At 45.1% G+C, this 18602-nt stretch overlaps 1 protein-coding gene across 2 annotated transcripts in view; it reads right to left on the bottom strand.

Moving 5' to 3' along the window:
* aamp (angio-associated, migratory cell protein) overlaps positions 1-18602 on the bottom strand; it is a 59322-nt gene that overhangs the window by 32073 nt on the left and 8647 nt on the right. For both annotated transcript variants that reach the window (XM_063051449.1, XM_063051448.1), the window contains exons 5-10: positions 16268-16412; positions 15426-15509; positions 12660-12775; positions 4710-4822; positions 2157-2247; positions 235-389 (exon numbers count right to left, since the gene is read on the bottom strand). In XM_063051449.1, the coding sequence (XP_062907519.1) occupies positions 235-389; positions 2157-2247; positions 4710-4822; positions 12660-12775; positions 15426-15509; positions 16268-16412 (704 nt within the window). The remainder of the gene's footprint in view (positions 1-234; positions 390-2156; positions 2248-4709; positions 4823-12659; positions 12776-15425; positions 15510-16267; positions 16413-18602) is intronic.

Below are 18602 nucleotides of genomic sequence, written 5' to 3'. Positions count from 1 at the left end.
AGTACCCATGACGCCACATTCAAGGAATTATAGATCTGTATTTCCAAGTTCCACTGGATGAAGTCCTAGCCTTCAACAAGCCAAAATTTTCCCTCAGTTCAACTGAAGTAGCAGCCCCCAGTCTCCAGTCCAGCTCAAGAATCACTGCCACATTTCAGTATGTGTGCACATGTTGGGGAGTGTAAATGCTATGTCTTGGTGGTGAGAAGATGAAGCAGAGACAGATTCACTCACTTGTTCACCACAAAGTCCAGGATTTCTGCCGCGTGCCCACAGCATTCATTTTCCATCCTTCCCGATCGGGCGTCCCAGATGCGCACAGCCCCGTCGAGGCTTCCCGTGTATATAATTGGTGAGTGTTCCTCCCACAGCAACTGGACAATGCCGGCCTAACGGATGGGAGAACTGGTCAGTGAGCCTGCACCTCAAGTCCTGGGTCAGATGAAACACTCCAGACACTGATGAATCTTAAAACACAACAGATACTGAAGATACTGGAAATCCACAGTGACCCACACAGAATGTTGGAGGAACTCAGCAGGTCAGACAGCATCTATGAAAGGGGAAAAATAAGTTGAGCTTTTGGGCCAAGACCCTTCATCAGGATCTTGTTGGATAGTGAAAAAGGATCTAGTGCTTTCCAGGCGTATATGACAAATAAACTCTTCTCAGGCTCCAGGCAGAAACAGGTATCAATCATAACCAAGGTTAGAATGACAAGTTTCATCCCTGATGAAGATGAGAAGAGTGTTTATTCATCTTGTTGGATAGTGTTAATAGCTATAGAACAAAGGCTGGCAGATGACAGGATTCGGAGGAACAGAGAGATCTTGGGGTCCACGTCCATTGATCCCTCAAAGTTGCCAAACAAATTGATTAAGAAGGTGTATGGTGTGTTGGCATTCATTAGTTGGAGAACAGAGTCCAAGGGTTGCGATCTAATGTTGCAGCTCTACAAAACTCTGGTTAGACTACACTTGGAATATTGTATTCATTTCTGGTCCCATCATTATAGGAAGTATGTAAAAGATTTAGAGAGGGTGCAGAGGAGATTTACCAGGATGCTGCCTGGATTAGAGAGCATGTCTTATAAAGATAGGTTGACTGAGCTAGGGCTGTTCTCTTTGGAGCAAAGGAGGACAAAAGGTGACTTAATAGAGGTGTACAAGATGATAAGAGTCATAGATTAAGTGGATAGCCAGAGTGTTTTATCCCCCTCCAGGACTTTAATCGCTAATAGCAGGGAGCAAAATTTTAAGGTGATTGGAGAAAATGGTAGGAGTTTTAGAACACTACAACACAGAAACAGGCCCTTTGGCCCATGTAGTCCACGCCCAACTATTACTCTGTAGGAGGTACGTCAGAGGTAAGATTTTATACAGAGTGGTGGGTGTGTGGGACGCACTGCTGCTACGTGTGGAGGTGTGGTGCTAGAAGCCATTTAAGAAATTCTTAGATAGGCACATGATGAAAGAAGAATGGAGGGCTATGTGGGAGAGAAGGGTCAGATTGATATTAGAGTAAGTTAAAAGGTTGGCACCACATTGTGCGCCAGTTAGGTAGGTAGGCAGCTGTGGATCCCAGGGGATCATGGGTTTGCACCTCTGGTGGACTGTGTCCTCCCCAGGGTGCAAGCCTGGGTGGGAAGATTTGAAGAACTGGCTGTTGCCTATGCAATGGGTTCCCCCTCTCCACGTCACTGATGTAGTCCAAGGGAAGGGTTAACGCCGATACAGCTTAGCTCCAATGTCATCGCAGAGGCTGCCAGAGTGAAGTTTTAAACAACATCAAGCTGCCTTAGGGAACCCAGCTCCAGATTTCTTCCTCGGGGTTTACTCCCGAAGCTTTTCCCATGGATGGGTATGGCCGCAAGGCAGCGGAGGTTTAAAATCAGTTTTCCTTCTCCTACGCAAGCTGCCATCCAAGGCTGACGAGCCCCACCTACCCAAAGGTGGGCCAAAAGGGTCTGTGATCTATTCTATGTCTCATGCAGCCCCTTAATCTCTGATGTTCCAGAGAAATACTTCCTCTAGTAATTAAGGGTGTTTCTCCAGTGTCCCACAGCTGAAGTGTACACAGAAGAGTCCCCACTCACGTACACGAAACACTCACCCAGAATGGAAAGGGCAGACACAGTGTCTGAAGAACTCGTTTACCTGAAGCTGCCATTTGTGTCGAAGTGTCTGTGACGGAACATCCCAGATCCCAATGGTACCGTCCAGATAGCCAACGGCGATTAATGGAAGTCTGCGGGAGCCAAACAAAGATAACTAAAGTTCAAGAAAGATTCTAATGTTGATTTAAAATAGAATTTTAAGTGGGCATCACTAGCAAGGTCAGCATGCTTCACCTGTCCTTGAATCGCCTGGAGAAGACAGTGGTGATCTGCCTTCTGGAATCATTGCACACAGAGAGAAGTTACCCATTATTCACCCCACTACCACCACTGCCATTGGGGAGTACATTCTGCACTCCGTCACCGCGATACCCTGAGGTGAGTGAGCATACTGCAGCACAGTCCAGGCCTTCTGGCCCACCGTGTTGTGCCGATTTACTAACCTACTCTAAAATCAATCCAACCCTTCCCTCCTACATAGTTCTCTATTTTTCTATCATCCATGTGCCTACTTAAGAGTCTCTTAAACATCCCCAATGTATCTGCCTTTACCACCACCCCTGACAGCACGTTCCATGCTCCCACCATTCTCTGTGTAAAAAAAAAACTTAATCCCTTCCCCATACTTTCCTCCAGTCACCTTAAAATTATGCCCCCCCCCTTCATATTAACCCTGGAGAAAAGCCTCTGCTGTCCACTCTATTTATGGCTTTTATCATCTTGCACACCTCTATTAATTTACCTCTCAACATCCTTTGCTCCAAAGAGAAAAGTCTTAGTTCGCTCAACATATCCTCAACATGTATAGAGGTACACAGAAAAAATGTTTTTCCTGATCCCCATGCAGAACATTTCACCATATCACTGCATTGAGGTAGAAGGGAAAACAGTAACAGAATGCAAAGGGAAGTGTTAGTTACAGAGAAAATATTGTGCCAACAGTCAGTAAGGTGCAAGGCCATAAATGAGGTAGATTATGAGGTCAAGAATCCATCCTCTCATACTACAGGACCATTCAATATTTCCCTGCAGTCCTTGAGCCTAATGGCTTTTGTACCTTCTGCCCAATGGGAGGGGGAGAAGAGACATGTTCGGGATGGCTGAGGTCTTTGATTTTGCTGGCTGCTTTACCAAGGCTGTGAGAAGTATAGACAGAGTCCGCGGAGGGGAGGCTGGTGTCAGTGAATGATTATAAATACAATATTCAGAGCCTTGAGCTGAAACATCAGTCATCCTGTTGCCTTCACAGATGCAGCTCGGCCCGCAATTAGATCTTTATATAATAAGTTGGCAGCTCCAGGAGCAGGAATGAGATGGTCTGGGATGATAAGTTTCCCTGGGCCTCCAGCAATTATAGAGGCAACTGCAAAGATTAGCCAGCTCTGCTCTTTCGGTTAATAAAGCTTCAAAAAGGCGATGCCTCAAGAATGCGGCATCCATCATTAAGGACCCTCACTATCTGGGACTTGCCCTCTTCTCATTACTACCATAAGGGAGGACAGTACAGGAGCCTGAAGAGACACTCTCTCAACATTTTAGCAACAGCTTCTTCCCCTCCACCATCAGATTTCTCAATGGTCTGTGAACACTACTACATTTTTTCGCTCTCTTTTTGTACCTTGTTTTTAAATATTTCTTTTTGTAATTTATAGGATGCTTTATGTACTGCACTGTACTGCTGCCACAAAACAATAGTATCACGTCAGTGATAATAAACCTGATTCCAAAGTCTGTTCCAAAAAAGGAGTGCCGATTTGTCTGTGAAAGGGCTAATCGTGTTTTCTGCTCAGTAAATAGTAGGCTGAGTAATGTCCTATTGTATATACAGCAGTCGATTTATCTCCTGTGTGAATGGCTGGTCTGTCTACTATAAAACAAGTTTGAGACGTACAGGCTTGGCTTGGGAAACTGTTGGGTCAGGCAGAGAAGTGATTGATTTTCCCAATCTTTCACAGTTGTTTTAGACGTTCCATCATCCTCCATCTATGGTGCTAAGTTTGAAAGCTGGAGGCCGAGAAATGGAATTCCACTGTGGAAAGCTCTGAAGGTGAATTCCATATATTGTATCATCTACAGTCTTATATACTGCTGCTGCAAAACAACAAATTTCACAACATAATAAATCTATTTTTGATTCACCTGATGAACTAGTAGTGAGAAAGAGCATTAAGGATGCAGAAGGATCTCAGGGTCCAAGTTCATAGCCCCCTGAAAGTGGCTACAGGTTGATAGAGTGATTAAGAAGGCATATAGCAGGAGAATGGGGTTGAGAGGAATAATAAATCAGCCATGATGGAATGGTAGAGCAGACTTGATGGGCTGAATGGCCTAATTCTACTCCTTTGACTTATGCCTTATTAACCATGTCTTAAGAAAGCAGAGTCATAGTGAATGATTCACATCATTATTGGGCAAGGCAGAAAGTGATTGATTTTCCCAAACTTCCAGTTGTTCCAGAAGTCCCACCATCCTCCATCAGTTCAGTTATTCTCTTGGTTGCCATGGGCCCTTTTCTCCATGCTGCACAGAGACCCTAATCCTGTTGGAATACTGAGGACAAAGGACAATCATTAATACAGAACATGTGACTTACACATTACAGAATCCCACAGACTCCACAGAATTGGAGTTACTTTCTGCTTCCTCCATTTGTTCTTTCTCTACGTGATCACTTGCGCTGTTTGGAACTGAAAAAACACCAACCACCTGTGGAAGACACAATGAGATGGTGACCACCAAGTTAAAAATAAAAGTATGTACAGTGGCATGCACAAATTTGGGCACCCCGGTCAAAATTTCTGTTACTGTGAATAGCTAAGCAAGTAAAAGATGAACTGATTTCCAAAAGGCATACAGTTAAAGATGATATTACTTTAATATTTTAAGAAAACTTCTTTATTTCCATCTTTTACAGTTTCAAAATAACAAAAAAGGAAAAGGGTCTGAAGCAAAAGTTTGGGCACCCTGCACGGCAGTACTTAGTAACACCCCCTTTGGCAAGTATCACAGCTTGTAAACACTTTCTGTAGCCAGCTAAGAGTCTTTCAATTCTTGTTTGGGGGATTTTTGCCAATTCTTCCTTGAAAAAGGCTTCTAGTTCTGTGAGATTCTTGGGCTGTCTTGCATGCACTGCTCTTTTAGATTAGACTAGATTAGATTATGAGGACACGCAGTCCTCTTTTATTGTCATTTAGTAATGCATGCATTAAGAAATGATACAATATTCCTCCGGTGTGATAACACAGGGCAGACCAAGACTGAAAAGCTAACAAAAACACATAATTATAACATATAGATACAACAGTGCAACAATACCGTAACTTGATGAAGAACAGGCCATGGCACAGTAAAAAAGTTCGAAGTCTCTCGAAAGTCCCACATCTCACGCAGACGGGAGAAGGAAGAAAACTCTCCCTGCCATGCCCGACCACAGTCCAACTCTGAGTCATCCGAAAACTTCGAGCTCTGATCAGCCCTCCGACACCGAGTACTGAGCACCATCTCTATCCGAACACTTCGACCTCAGCCTCGGTCACAAGCAGCAGGCAAAGCCGGGGATTTTGGGGCCTTCCCTCCAGAGATTCTCGATCGCACAGTAGCAACGGCAGCGAACTAGGCATTTCAGAAATTTCTCCAGATGTTCCTCTGCTTCTCACGCCTGTCTTCATCAAATCAGAATTGTCCACAGCCTCTACTTAACAGATACGATATCATTTCACCGGAGAGCTGCGCGCGCTGCGTCGTGCTGTCATCTTCTCCTCCCGCCTCTTTTGAGGTATATCCACAGACTCTCGATGATGTTTAGGTCGGGGGGCTGTGAGGGCATGGCAAAACTTTCAGCTTGCGCCTCTTGAGGTAGTCCACTATGGATTCTGAGGTGTGTTTAGGATCATTATTCTGTTGTAGAAGCCATCCTCTTGTCATCCTCGGCTTTTTTTTTTACAGACAGTGTGATGCGTGCCTCCAGAATTTGCTGGTATTTAATTGAATTCATTCTTCCCTCTACCAGTAAATGTTCCCCATGCCACTGGTTGCAACACAAGCCCAAAGCATGATCGATCCACCCCCATGCTTAACAGTTGGAGAGGTGTTCTTTTCATGAAATTCTGCACCCTTTTTTCTCCAAACATACCTTTGCTCATTGCAGCCAAAAAGTTCTATTCTAACTTCATCAGTCCACAGGACTTGTTTCCAAAATGCATCAGGCTTGTTTAGATGTTCCTTTGAACTTTTTGAATAGAACTTTTTGGCCGCAATGCCACTGTATATGTTACCATATGCTACCTTGAGATTAGTTTCCTTGCAGGCAATTACAGGAAAATAAAGAAATACAGTAGAATTTATGAAACATTAACTATAAATAAGACTGATAACAACCAATGCACAAAAAAAGACAAAGTGAGCAAATAATTTTTTAAAAATGTAAATAACTAAGTTATAGAGCCATTGGTCCTTAGTGATTCTATAGGTTGTGGAGTCAGTTCAGCATTGAGGTGAGTGAAGTTATCCACACTGGTTCAGGAGCCTGATGGTTGTAGGGATGTAGGTATTGTAACTGCAATGCAAGACAGCGAGATGAACAAGTCACTCCTGCTTTTCTCCAGCAGCATTTCACGTCCTTGGGGCATTCCAAAGGCAGTTTACGGCAAATACAATACAGCTCTATAAAACCCTGGTGAGATCACACTTGGAATATTGTGCTCAGTCTGGTCCGAGGCCCACCACGTTCCCGGAGACCCGCGGGCTGCTACCGTGCCTGAGAGCTTGGAGTCGCGGCCCATTCCGACCAGCACCTCTCCAGAGCAGACGCCCACACAGAAGTGATGTCAGAGACCTCAAGGTGCTCCAGACGCTTCCCCGGAATGACCACCGTAAAGCCCCGTTGGTGGCCATCCACAGCCGCCAGAAGTGAGGCCTCTGTCACTGACCTCGGAAATCAAGCCCGAGGCTCGGCTGGAGCAGAGGCCTCCGCAACCGTGACTCAGCTCATGGATTTGTTTCAGCCAGGAGCCCGGCCCTCCGGGATTAAGTGTCGGCTTCAGGGCCCGACCCAATCAACAGCCCGGGCTCCCAGCAGCTGGAAGTGGGAGCGGAGCCTCCCCTGTCACTCGACGCGACCCGCCGATCGATCCCCATGGGACGCGTCCACCAACCTCAAAGAGCTGCCAACGACACACGGCATTGACAGAAACCTGGAAAGATGCACTATTTACCGAGGAAGCATTGGAAAAGAGCTGGGCTCCTGGTCAGATTGAAGCTGAGGGGCTTCAGGGCCCCTATGCCCACCATTGTACTAGCTAATGTGCAAGCCATAGAGAACAAGGTGGATGATCTTAAAGGGAGACTCACCTACTGCAGGGAGATGCAGAACTGCTGTGTATTCTGTTTCACCGAGACCTGGCTCTCCCCACCACCCCTGACTGTGCCATCCAATCGGGGAGATTTGCGATCCATCCGACGGACATCACCGTGTCTTCGGGCAAGACGAGGGGAGGTGGTGTCTGCTTACTGATCAACACTGCGTGGTGCTCGGACACAGTGGCACTGACAAGTTCCTGCAGCCCGGTCCTGGAACACCTGTCGGTGAAGTGTCGCCCCTACTATCTGCCATGGGAATTCACCTCGGTCATACTGACAGTGGTCTACATTCCCCCCTAGGCGGACGTGGAGTGTGCTCTGAACATATTGTATGCCAACATCAGTGAACTTGAGACCAGGTATCCGGAGGCTTTGCTCATTACAGCCGGGGACTTTAACCAGGCCAACCTCAAAAAGGCGCCGCCAAAGTTATACCAACATGTCTCCTGCCCCACTAGAGGTCCGAATATACTTGACCACTGCTACACAGCAGTCAAGGATGCCTACCGTCCTGTCCCACGACCTCACTTCGGAAAATCGGACCATCAGGCCATACACCTCCTCCCGGCTTACAAACAGAAACTGAAGCTGAAGGTCACGATGTCAAAAGTGGTGTCACGTTGGATGGAGGAAAAGGATGAGGTCCTCCGTGACTGCTTGGAATCGGTGGACTGGTTAGTATTCAAGGACTCAGCAGCTAACCTCCATGAGTATGCCTCAGCTGTTACGGACTTTATCTGGAAATGAACAGAGGACTGTATGTCTCGCAAGACGATCCGGGTATTCCCTAACTGGAAACCTTGGATGAATTATGAGGTCAAGTCCCTTTTGAAGGCTAGAATTGCGGCTTTTAGGTCCGGGGATACCAGTCGCTACACGGAATCCAGGCGTGAGCTCTGGAAAGCCATTAAGGGCACCAAGAGGCAATATCGAGCCAAGTTGGAAGCCCAGGCTAACCAAAGGGATGCCAGTAGACAATGGCAGGTTCTAAATGAGATCACTGGGCGCAAAGAAAAGGCTGGGAATATCAGTAACTGTGGCGCTTCTCTTCCTGACAAACTTAACGTATTCTACGCAAGATTCGAAAAGAAGAGGAGCATCCCACTCCCTCCAGATGAACCGGACCTGGTGGCATCGAGATTCATCGTCACCGAGGAGGATGTTAGAAGGGCCTTCCTGAAGATAAATCCAAGGAAGGCGACGGGCCCAGATGGCGTCCCGGGACGGGTTCTCCGGGCCTGTGCAAGCGAGCTAGCTGGAGCGTTTGCTGACATCTTCAACTGCTCTTTGCTTCAGTCTAAGATCCCCTCGTGTTTTAAGAAGGCAACAATAATCCCGGTGCCGAAGAAGAGCAAGGTGGCATGCCTGAATGACTATCGACCTGTGGCTCTGACATCAATTGCTATGAAGGGCTTCGAGCGATTGGTTATGGCACACATCAACCACAGCCTACCAGTCAACCTCGACGCTTTGCAATTCGCCTACCGGAGCAAAAGGTCAATGACAGATGCCATCTCTCTGGCCCTACATCCCTCCTTAGAACTCCTGGAGAATAAAGGCAAATACGTAAGGCTCCTTTTCATTGACTACAGCTCTGCCTTTAATACCATCATTCCAAATAAACTGATTCCTAAGCTCCGGAACCTGGGCCTTAGCACTCAGATCTGCAGCTGGATCTTCAACTTCCTTACAGACTGGACCCAGGCTGTAAAAATAGGGAACAAGCTCTCCTCTACAATCACTCTGAGCACCGGTGCCCCACAAGGCTGTGTACTCAGCCCCCTGCTGTACTCACTGTACACCCATGATTGTGCAGCCAAATTTCCATCAAACTCAATATATAAGTTTGCTGGTGACACAACAATTGTAGGCCGTATCTCGGGTAATGATGAGTTTGAGTACAGAGAGGAAATTATGAACCTGGTGGCATGGTGCGAAGACAATAACCTGTCCCTCAACGTCAGCAAGACGAAGGAATTGGTTGTTGACTTCAGAAGGAGTAGCGGACCACACAACCCCATTTACATCGGTGGTGCGCAAGTGGATCAGGTCAAAAGCTTTAAGTTCCTCGGGGTCAATATCACAAATGACCTGACTTGGTCCAACCAAGCAGAGTTCATTGCCAAGAAGGCCCACCAGCGCCTTTACTTCCTGAGAAAGCTAAAGAAATTTGGCCTGTCCCCTAAAACCTTCACTAATTTTTATAGATGCACCATAAAAAGCATTCTTCTAGGGTGCATCACAACCTGGTATGGAAGTTGTCCTGTCCAAGACCGGAAGAAGCTGCAGAAGATCGTGAACACAGCACAGCACATCACACAAACCAATCTTCCGTCCTTGGACTCACTTTACACCGCACGCTGTCGGAGCAGTGCTGCCAGGATAATCAAGGACATGACCCACCCAGCCAACACACTTTTCGTCCCTCTTCCCCCCGGGAGAAGGCTCAGGAGCTTGAAGACTCGTACGGCCAGATTTGGGAACACCTTCTTTCCAACTGTGATAAGACTGCTGAACGGATCCTGACCCGGATCTGGGCCGTACCCTCCAAATATTCGGACCTGCCTCTCAATTTTTTTTGCACTACCTTACTTTCCCTTTTCTAATTTCTATTTATGATTTATAATTTAAATTTTTAATATTTACTATTGATTTGTACTCCAGGGAGCACAAAGCGCAGAATCAAGTATCGCTGTGATGATTGTACGTTCTAGTATCAATTGTTTGGCGACAATATAGTGTAAAGTATAAAGTGTGCCAAATTTTCCACACTATCTTTAGAGCACAACTCGTAGTGTTGTGAGATGGTGAGGGCAGTGCAACTAACAATGCTTATAAAACTTGTACAGTGATTGGATCTTAATCATGAAGGCTACTTGTTCCATGAGGAGTTTACCATTCCCCCCCATCAATTAAATACTGTGTCTGTGTCTCCTGACTGACGCTGGGGTCAATGTGCTGTACTGTTTGTTCCATGTTCTAAGCTCAATGCATTAATCAGCAGCCAGTGCCATCTGCTGGTTTCATTCATGTAGTACTTCCTGGACACTAAAGAGCAACTCCTACTGGGCTCAGCTGGTCTGTGTCCATGTTTGGGGTTCAGGTGCTCGTCTGGGTCTCCCTTCCACCATCCGAGATATTTACCCAGGCAGCAGCATGCGCAGGGCCCTTAGCACTGTCAATGATCCGCCCCATCCATCTAACAATCTCCGACTCCCTGTCATCAGGCAGGAGGGAGTGAAGCATTAGGACAAGACCCTCAGGCCATGAGCCTACTGAACTCCCTACCACCACCCACGGTCTCATCACTGATGAAGCGCCAGTAGTGTTATACTGTTTACTTTTTAAACTTGTGCCATAAAAGTACTTTATTTGTAATCTGGTTGTGTGTGTAAAATATGTACTGTGTTGTGCACCAAGGTCCAGAGGAACGTTGTTTTGTTTGCCGGTGTCCATGTGTACACGATAAACTGAACTTGAACATCTCATCTTCACTTATAATGTCTATTATTCTATTCAGTTCTCCCTCGCATTCAACCAACTTCACTTCAGATCCAACTTTGCTGATCATCTTAGAGATTCGCTTTACTTGTCACATTACATCAAAACATCCAGTGAAATGCATTGTTCGAGCCAATGACCAGCACGGTTTGAGGACTGTGCTGGGCAGCCTGCAAGTACCACCATGCTCTGTACACCAAAATAGCATCCCCACAACTTACTAACCCGAGCCTAGCACATCCTCTTCTCATTGCTACAATCAAGGAAGAGGTACAGGAGCCTGAAGACATACACTCAATGTTTCAGGAACAGTTTCTACCCCTCCACCATCAGATTACTGAACAGACAATGACCCCACGTACACTACCTCACAAAACCCACGTGGCCATGGAAAAAATGTGCCAACACCTTACAGATAGTGGCAGGAACTGAACCCCAACCTTACACAATACTCCAAATTCAGCCTCTCCAATATCCTGTACAACTTCAACCTAACACCCCAGCTCCTGTACTTGTACAGATGGGATGCTAATCAAAGTTTTTCATTGTACCTTGCTAAATATGACAATAATAAACAAATTTTCATCCCCACCACTCTCTGATCAAGAAGTTTCATTGATTTCATTCAATGTTATAGTTAGGATCCCCAGGAATGAAATTCCCTAAAGATACAACAGTTTCAGTTTAACTATCTTATCAAACCCATTTATACATTTTAAGGACATCCTTCACATCTTCAACTCTGCCATATGTCCCAAGCCCGGCTGTAAAAGGAGGATTGTTCGGCTTGGGGCCAGCAACTCCATCCTTTAAAAACTCAGAGCTACAGAAATGCCAACAGAAGCTCCAAAGATCTCATCCCTGGGGGATCTTTATTGATGGGCTACACCCAGGGACAACTTGAACGACTGGCCCAGGACAGAGGAGCTGGCGAGCTGCTGTCGGCCACCTATGCCCCAAGAGAGGTGATGGGTTTAGAGAAAGTAAAGAATTATGCCTTCATTCTACCCAAGTATAAACACCCTTATTAAAATCACGGAACTATGTCACAAAGGAGAACATTCTGTCCTCCAGGATTTTCTGCCTCTTTGAAAAGATACTCTCCAATTTAGTCACAGAACATAGAACAGAATAGCACAGTACAGGCCCTTCAGCCAACAATATTGTGCTGACCTTTTAACTTACTTTAACCTTTGAACCTACTCCAAGATCCATCTTCATCCCTCCTACAAATCCCTCCATTTTTCTATCACTCATGTGCCTATCTATATGCTCTTAAATGATCCAAACTCATCTCCCTCCACCACCATTCCTGACAGGATACTTCCACATACCCACCACTCCGTGTAAAAACAACTTACCTCTGACACTCCCCCCATACTTTACACCAATCAGCTTATAATTATGTCCCCTTGTATTAGCCATTGACTGGGAAAAAAGTCTATGACCATCCATTCGATCTATACCTCGATTGATGTTGTACAACTCTATCAAATCACCTCTCATCCTCCACTCCAAAGAAAAAAGCCCTTTCGTATCTGCAACTACTAGCCCCTGGCAGGGTGCTCCATGCACCCACAACTCTATGTAAATAACTTACCTCTGACATGCTCTCTAAACTTCCCTCCAATCACCTTAAAATTACGCCTATCATATCAGTAAGTTTTCAGATTGGCAGGATTACCTTTCCCGTGAGGGGGTTGAGGAGTTTGGCGGTACAGTCGACAGAGCCTGTCAACACTAGGCTCCCACTGTCATTGGCACCGATGCAGGTCAGAGGCCCCTGGTGACTGTCCTGACCTAGAAACAGAGGAAGAGTATGAGAAACATGGTTCACACAGACAACTGATTGCCGGAGGAGGCCAACGTGAACAGCATCTCCACCACGATAAAGCAGCAGCAACTCTGATGGACAGGTCATGTCAATTGGATACCTAACTCTCCAAGCAAATCCTTTTCTCCCAGTTGAAGGAAGGTGAGCAAGTTCCTAGCGGGCAAAGGAAACGCTTCAAAGATAACATAAAAATCAGCCTGAAGAAATTCAACATTACATCTAAATGCTGGGAAGTCAATGCACTCAACAGATACACCCGGAAGAAATCTGTTTAGGAGGGATCTGCCCCACATGAGAACGACCTCTGCCGTGCTGAAGAGAACAAGCGGCAGCTGCAAAAGGAAAAAATGAGAAACCACAAAAACCAACCATTAACCACAGCCACCACTTACTCATATTCACACCGCACCAGAACATGTGGATCCCACATCGGCCTCTACGGCCCACCCCTCCGCTGAGGACCCACCAATCGAAAATCCCTTAGAAAAGCATCAGACTTGACTCGAGTGATCACATTACCACTACATACAACTGACTGGCACGTCTGCCCAAGGAGTGAAGCACAGGGACAGGAGAGGGTAAAAGAATGGAAAACTCTCAGAATACAATTAGAGACTTACAGCCACCAAACTTTCAGTTTGGTGAACGTATCTGTGAAGTTTTCGTGACTCTCCCGCTCTGACACTAATGCTCACCAGTCTGTGCAGATCAATAATAACATCTCCTCCTTGCTAACAATCAACACAGGGGCACCTCAAGGACAGATGCTCTACTATCACTACACCCATGACTGTTGCAGGCACAGGTCGAACGCCATCTATAAATTCACCATTGACACAAATGTTATTGGTAGAATTGCAGATAGTGACAAGGAGTGAGACAGATTGGCTGGTTGAGTGGTGCTGGAACAATGTTGCATTCAGCATCAGTAAGACCAAGAAAATGATTGTGGACTTCAGGAAGGGGAAATCGGGACACACCAGTCGAGAACAAAGGGTCAGTGATGGAAAGGCTGAGCAGCTTCAAGTACCTGGAAGATCTATCCTGGGCTCAACATATTGATGCAATTACAAAGAAGGCACATCAGCCACTATTCAATAGGAGCCTGGGGAGATTTGGTGAGTCACTGAAGAATAGCAAAATTCCACAGATGTATGTGGAGAGTGTTCTGACTGGATGCATCACCACATGGTAGGGGCGGGTACTAAAGCACAGGATTGGGAAAAGCTGCAGAAGGTTGTAGACTAAACCATCTCCACCATAGGCACTAGCCGCCCCACCACTGAGAACATCTTCAAAAGGCGTGAAGGATCCCCACCACCTAAGACATACCCTCTTCTCATTACTATAATCAGGGAGAAGGTACAGGAGCCAGAAGGTGCACACTCAACATTTTAAGGTAACAAACACAAAATGCCAGCGTCTACAAAATTTCATGTTTCTGCTCAATGTTTTAGGAAGGTCTGTGAACCCAGGGTGGATACGGACATGGACAATATTTTGCAATTTTTGCACTATTTATTCTATATATTTTTATTGTAACTGACAGTATTTTATGTATCAAACTATACTGCTATACCTTATTGCTAATACACCTGATTGTTACAGAAATACAAAAATATCAGCATACAATTAGAGACCTCTAGGATTAGCTTGCCTGAACCTTCCCTTCAAATGCTGTCTCTTACCCAACGCTCCCCACTTCTTCATTACTACTCCCCCACTGTGAACACAAAATGCTGGAAGAACTGCTGATCAGATTCAGATTTATTTATCAGCCAAGAGTCAGAGGCTGTGGTTTTTGTTATACAAGGGGGTTGATGCAGAATGGGGCAGGGATTTGTAATGTGACTGAAATGTATGTCTGCTTGATACAATATTACATCAAAGTCATCATTAAAATTTTCCCACAACCTATGGACTCATTTTCAAAGACTCATCTCATGTTCTCAATATTTATTGCTTAATTATTTATTATTATTATTTCCTCCTTTTTGTATTTGCAGTTAGTTGTCTTTTGCACACTGGTCGAACGCTCAGGTGGGTCTGGTTTTTCATTGATTCTATTGTGGTTATTATTCTATAATGAATTTATTGAGTATGCCTGCAAGAAAATGAATCTCAGGATTCTATATGGTGACATAAATGTACTTCCATAATAAATTTACTTCAAACTTTGATCAAAGCAGTATATTCCTCTTAAAATCTAACAAATAAATCTAATTAATTCTAATGAAAGGCCTTAAAGCAATAAGTGTTTTAGTTTACAGTTGTTCACAGTGAGGCACCTCAAATGGTGGGAAGGAACTTCCTACCACCCACTCATGCCTCAAATAGTCAGACTCCTCCAATTCCTATTTAGCAATGGGATCTGCTCCTTCCAACTCACATCAAGCTGGTGAATCCCTCCTCTCCTTCCATCTCCTAACTATGGGACCCTTCCCCAGTGATACCAAAGGCTAAAAACACAACTACATCCAAACAAGACACTGTCGTCTTCGAGGTCAGAGAAGACAGGATAGCAATTCCTGTTCAATCCCAATCCAGGGAGGTACAGAGGGAGACATTAGATTCAGAACTTATTATCCATCGGTGAGCTCGCTTCTACTGCATTACCTTTGAAAACGTGGAGTGGTGTGCCTTGCTTCAAATCCCAAACCTTCACCGTTCCATCTTCATAACCAACAACTGCTCGTTTACCTGTAGGTACAGTGTGAGGTTACACAAAGAATAGGACAAGTAAAATTTAGTTACCCACTGTGTGTGAATCTGCCACCATCTGCTAGAATCCCAACTAAAGCACATACAGATAGGACACAGGTGCTCCCGGTGTGGCCTCCTGTATATCGGTGAGAACCGACATAGATTGGGAGACCACTTCACGAGCACCTATGATCCGTCCACCAGAAAAAGTGGGATCTCCCAGTGGCCACCCATTTTAATATCACTTCCCATTCTGATACGTCAGTCCATGGCCTCCGCTACTGTTGCGATGAGGCCACACTCAGGTTGGAGGAACAACACGTTATATACTGTCTGGGTAGCCTCCAACCCGATGGCATGAACATCTATTTCTCAAACTTCACCATCCTCCATTCCCTTTGCCCTCTCTCACCACATCTCCTTGCCAGCCCATCCTGTCGTTCTGGTGCTCCTCCTGCCTTTTCTCTCTTCCAGGGCCTCCTGCCTACCCCTTCTCCAGCCCTGTGTCACTTTCACCAATGAACTTCCCAGCTCTTAATTTTACTCCTCTCCCCTCCCGGTTTCACCTATCACTTTGTGGTTCTCTCTCCTTTCCCCCACCTTTTAACTCTACTCTTCATCTTTTTCTCTACAGTCCTGCTGAAGGGTCTCGGCCCGAAACATCGACTGTACTCTTTTCCATAGATGCTGCCTGGCCTGCTGAGTCCCTCCAGCATTTTGTTTGCATTGCACCCTTCCTCCTCCCGCGTTCTCACCATCAGCAAGAATCTTGCCGCAGGTTGCTTGGCAGCCAGTGCCGGGCAAGGTTTTGCATTCTCCACTGGGAATCTTCCACAGCCAGCAGCTCCCCTCATCCGTGCCAGCCAGCAGCACATGGGCACAGGGATGCCAGGCAACCCACTATGAAAGAAAGAAAGAAAACAGCAAGGGTCATGGGTCTAGAGAATCTTTTGTACACTGATAAGCACAAAATAAACCCAAAGAAAAATGTGTCCAACTCAAAGTTCAAATCAAATGTATTATCAAAGTACATATAGTACTATGCAAAATTCTTGTACTATGCAAACACATATAGATAGATAGAGAGAGCTAGGGCCCCTAAAGCTTTTGCACAGTACAATATTTGTAAATGTGGAGCGGAGAACAAGCTTGTAAATCTGGTGGGAGCAAAGGGTTGGGAATGGTGAAGGTTGTGAGACAGGTGGCAGAGAAGGAGTGGCAGGGGTGGGGGGGTGGCACAGATGCAGACACACCCAGTCCTGAGGCACCAGGCAAGGTCATTTGACCCCAAATAATTGGTTTATTGATAGTTACAGAAGGACTCTATCATGCTTCCCACTCCCTCCCCTCCCCTTCCCTTTTTCCCTACCATGATTCCCCTCTCCCTGCCTCCTTCCCACTCTCCGTCCACAGCAGAGACCTAAGTTGTCTAAGACTTTTGCACAGCACTGTATATATCACCATATTCAACCCTGAGATTCATTTTCTTGTGGGCATTCACAATAAATACAAAGTAACACAATAGAATCAATTAAAAACTGTGCACAAGACAGACAATCAATGTGCAAATAGCAACAAGCTACAAATACAAAAAGAAAAGAACAAAATAATAACAATAATAAGAATAATACTTAGATTACACTGCCTAGGACAGAAGGGGGAAAGAGGAATAACAGACATAAAAAATCTACACGACAGTCAGATAAAACTTGTAAGGATACACTTACATCAACGAAAACAGGAATCAACACTCTAAGCAAGCATATGCAATTCTGAAAAGAAGTACGCACCACTAAACTCAAATTAGAGCACAACCGTGAAAAATGAAGACATTATCACTATAGAACAAAGAGTTAACTGATGGAAGAGCATGACCCTCCACGGAAGACATCCCCATGATCTGAGCAGACTAGATGTTGACAAGGAATCGTTGAACGCCTGGCTCAGAGTTGGAGACCTCTACCCAGAAACAGAAGGTTCCTTGTGGCAATACAGGACCAGGTGGTAAACACAACAAGTTAGCACATCTTACAAAGACAGGCTGAGCAAGCTGGGACTTTTCTTTTTGGAGTGAAGGAGGATGAGAGTCAACCTGATAGGAAGTATAGTTTTAAGGTGAATACAGGAGAGTATAGAAGGGATTTTTAAAAAAATAACACAGAGATCTTAAAAGGATATCTCAAATTGAATTTTGCAACTGTATTTAAATCAGACAGACACAGGGTCATTGGAGGCAAAGCAGTAGTGAGGTCATGGACGATATACAGATTATCGATGAAGAGGTGTTTGCTATCTTAGGGTGGATAAATCACCAGCCCTGAAAAGGTGTTCCTCAGACCCCGTGGCAGGCATGTGCAGAACCCTAGCAGAGGTATTTAAAAGGGATGAGCTGCAGGAGGATTGAGAATAACTAACATTGTTCTGTTGTTTAAGAAAGGCTCTTAAGAATAAACCAGTCAATGAACCTGATATCAGAGTGGCTAAGCTATTAGAAGATACTCTAAGGAAATAAATATTTATGTATTTGGATAGACAGAGACTGATTAGCGATAGTCAACATAGCTTTGTGAGTATCAGGGTGAAAGAGTGCAGAGAAAATTTACAAGGATAATGCCAAGACTTGAGGAACGGTATTAAAGGAAAAGGCTGAATAGGTTAGAATTTTATTCCTTAGAAAGTTGAAGAATGAAAAGATAGTTGATAGGGGTATATAAAATTAAGAATGGTATAGATAGGGTAAATGGAAGCAAGCTTTTTTTCCACTGAGGTTGTGTGAGACTCCAACTAGAAGTCATGGGTTAAGGGGAACTTGAGGGGAAACTTCTTCAATCACAGACTGGTGAGAGTGTGGATCGAGCTGCAAGTGAAAGTGGTGAATGTGGGTTTGATTTCAACACAAGAGAAATTTGAATAGGTACATGGATGGAGCAGTACGGAGGACTACGGTCTGGGTGCAGGTTGATGAGACTCAGAAGATTAATAGTTCAGCACAGACTAGAAGGGCTGTAGTGTATTGTGACTCTATGACCCTAGTGGTCGGTGCATGGAATTTCCTGTCAGGAAGGGTGTTAGATGCAGTTACAGTACATT

This window comes from Mobula hypostoma, chromosome 6 (assembly GCF_963921235.1).
Source record: "Mobula hypostoma chromosome 6, sMobHyp1.1, whole genome shotgun sequence".
Classification (NCBI taxonomy): domain Eukaryota; kingdom Metazoa; phylum Chordata; class Chondrichthyes; order Myliobatiformes; family Myliobatidae; genus Mobula; species Mobula hypostoma.
This window is presented reverse-complemented; position numbering and strand designations above follow the sequence as displayed.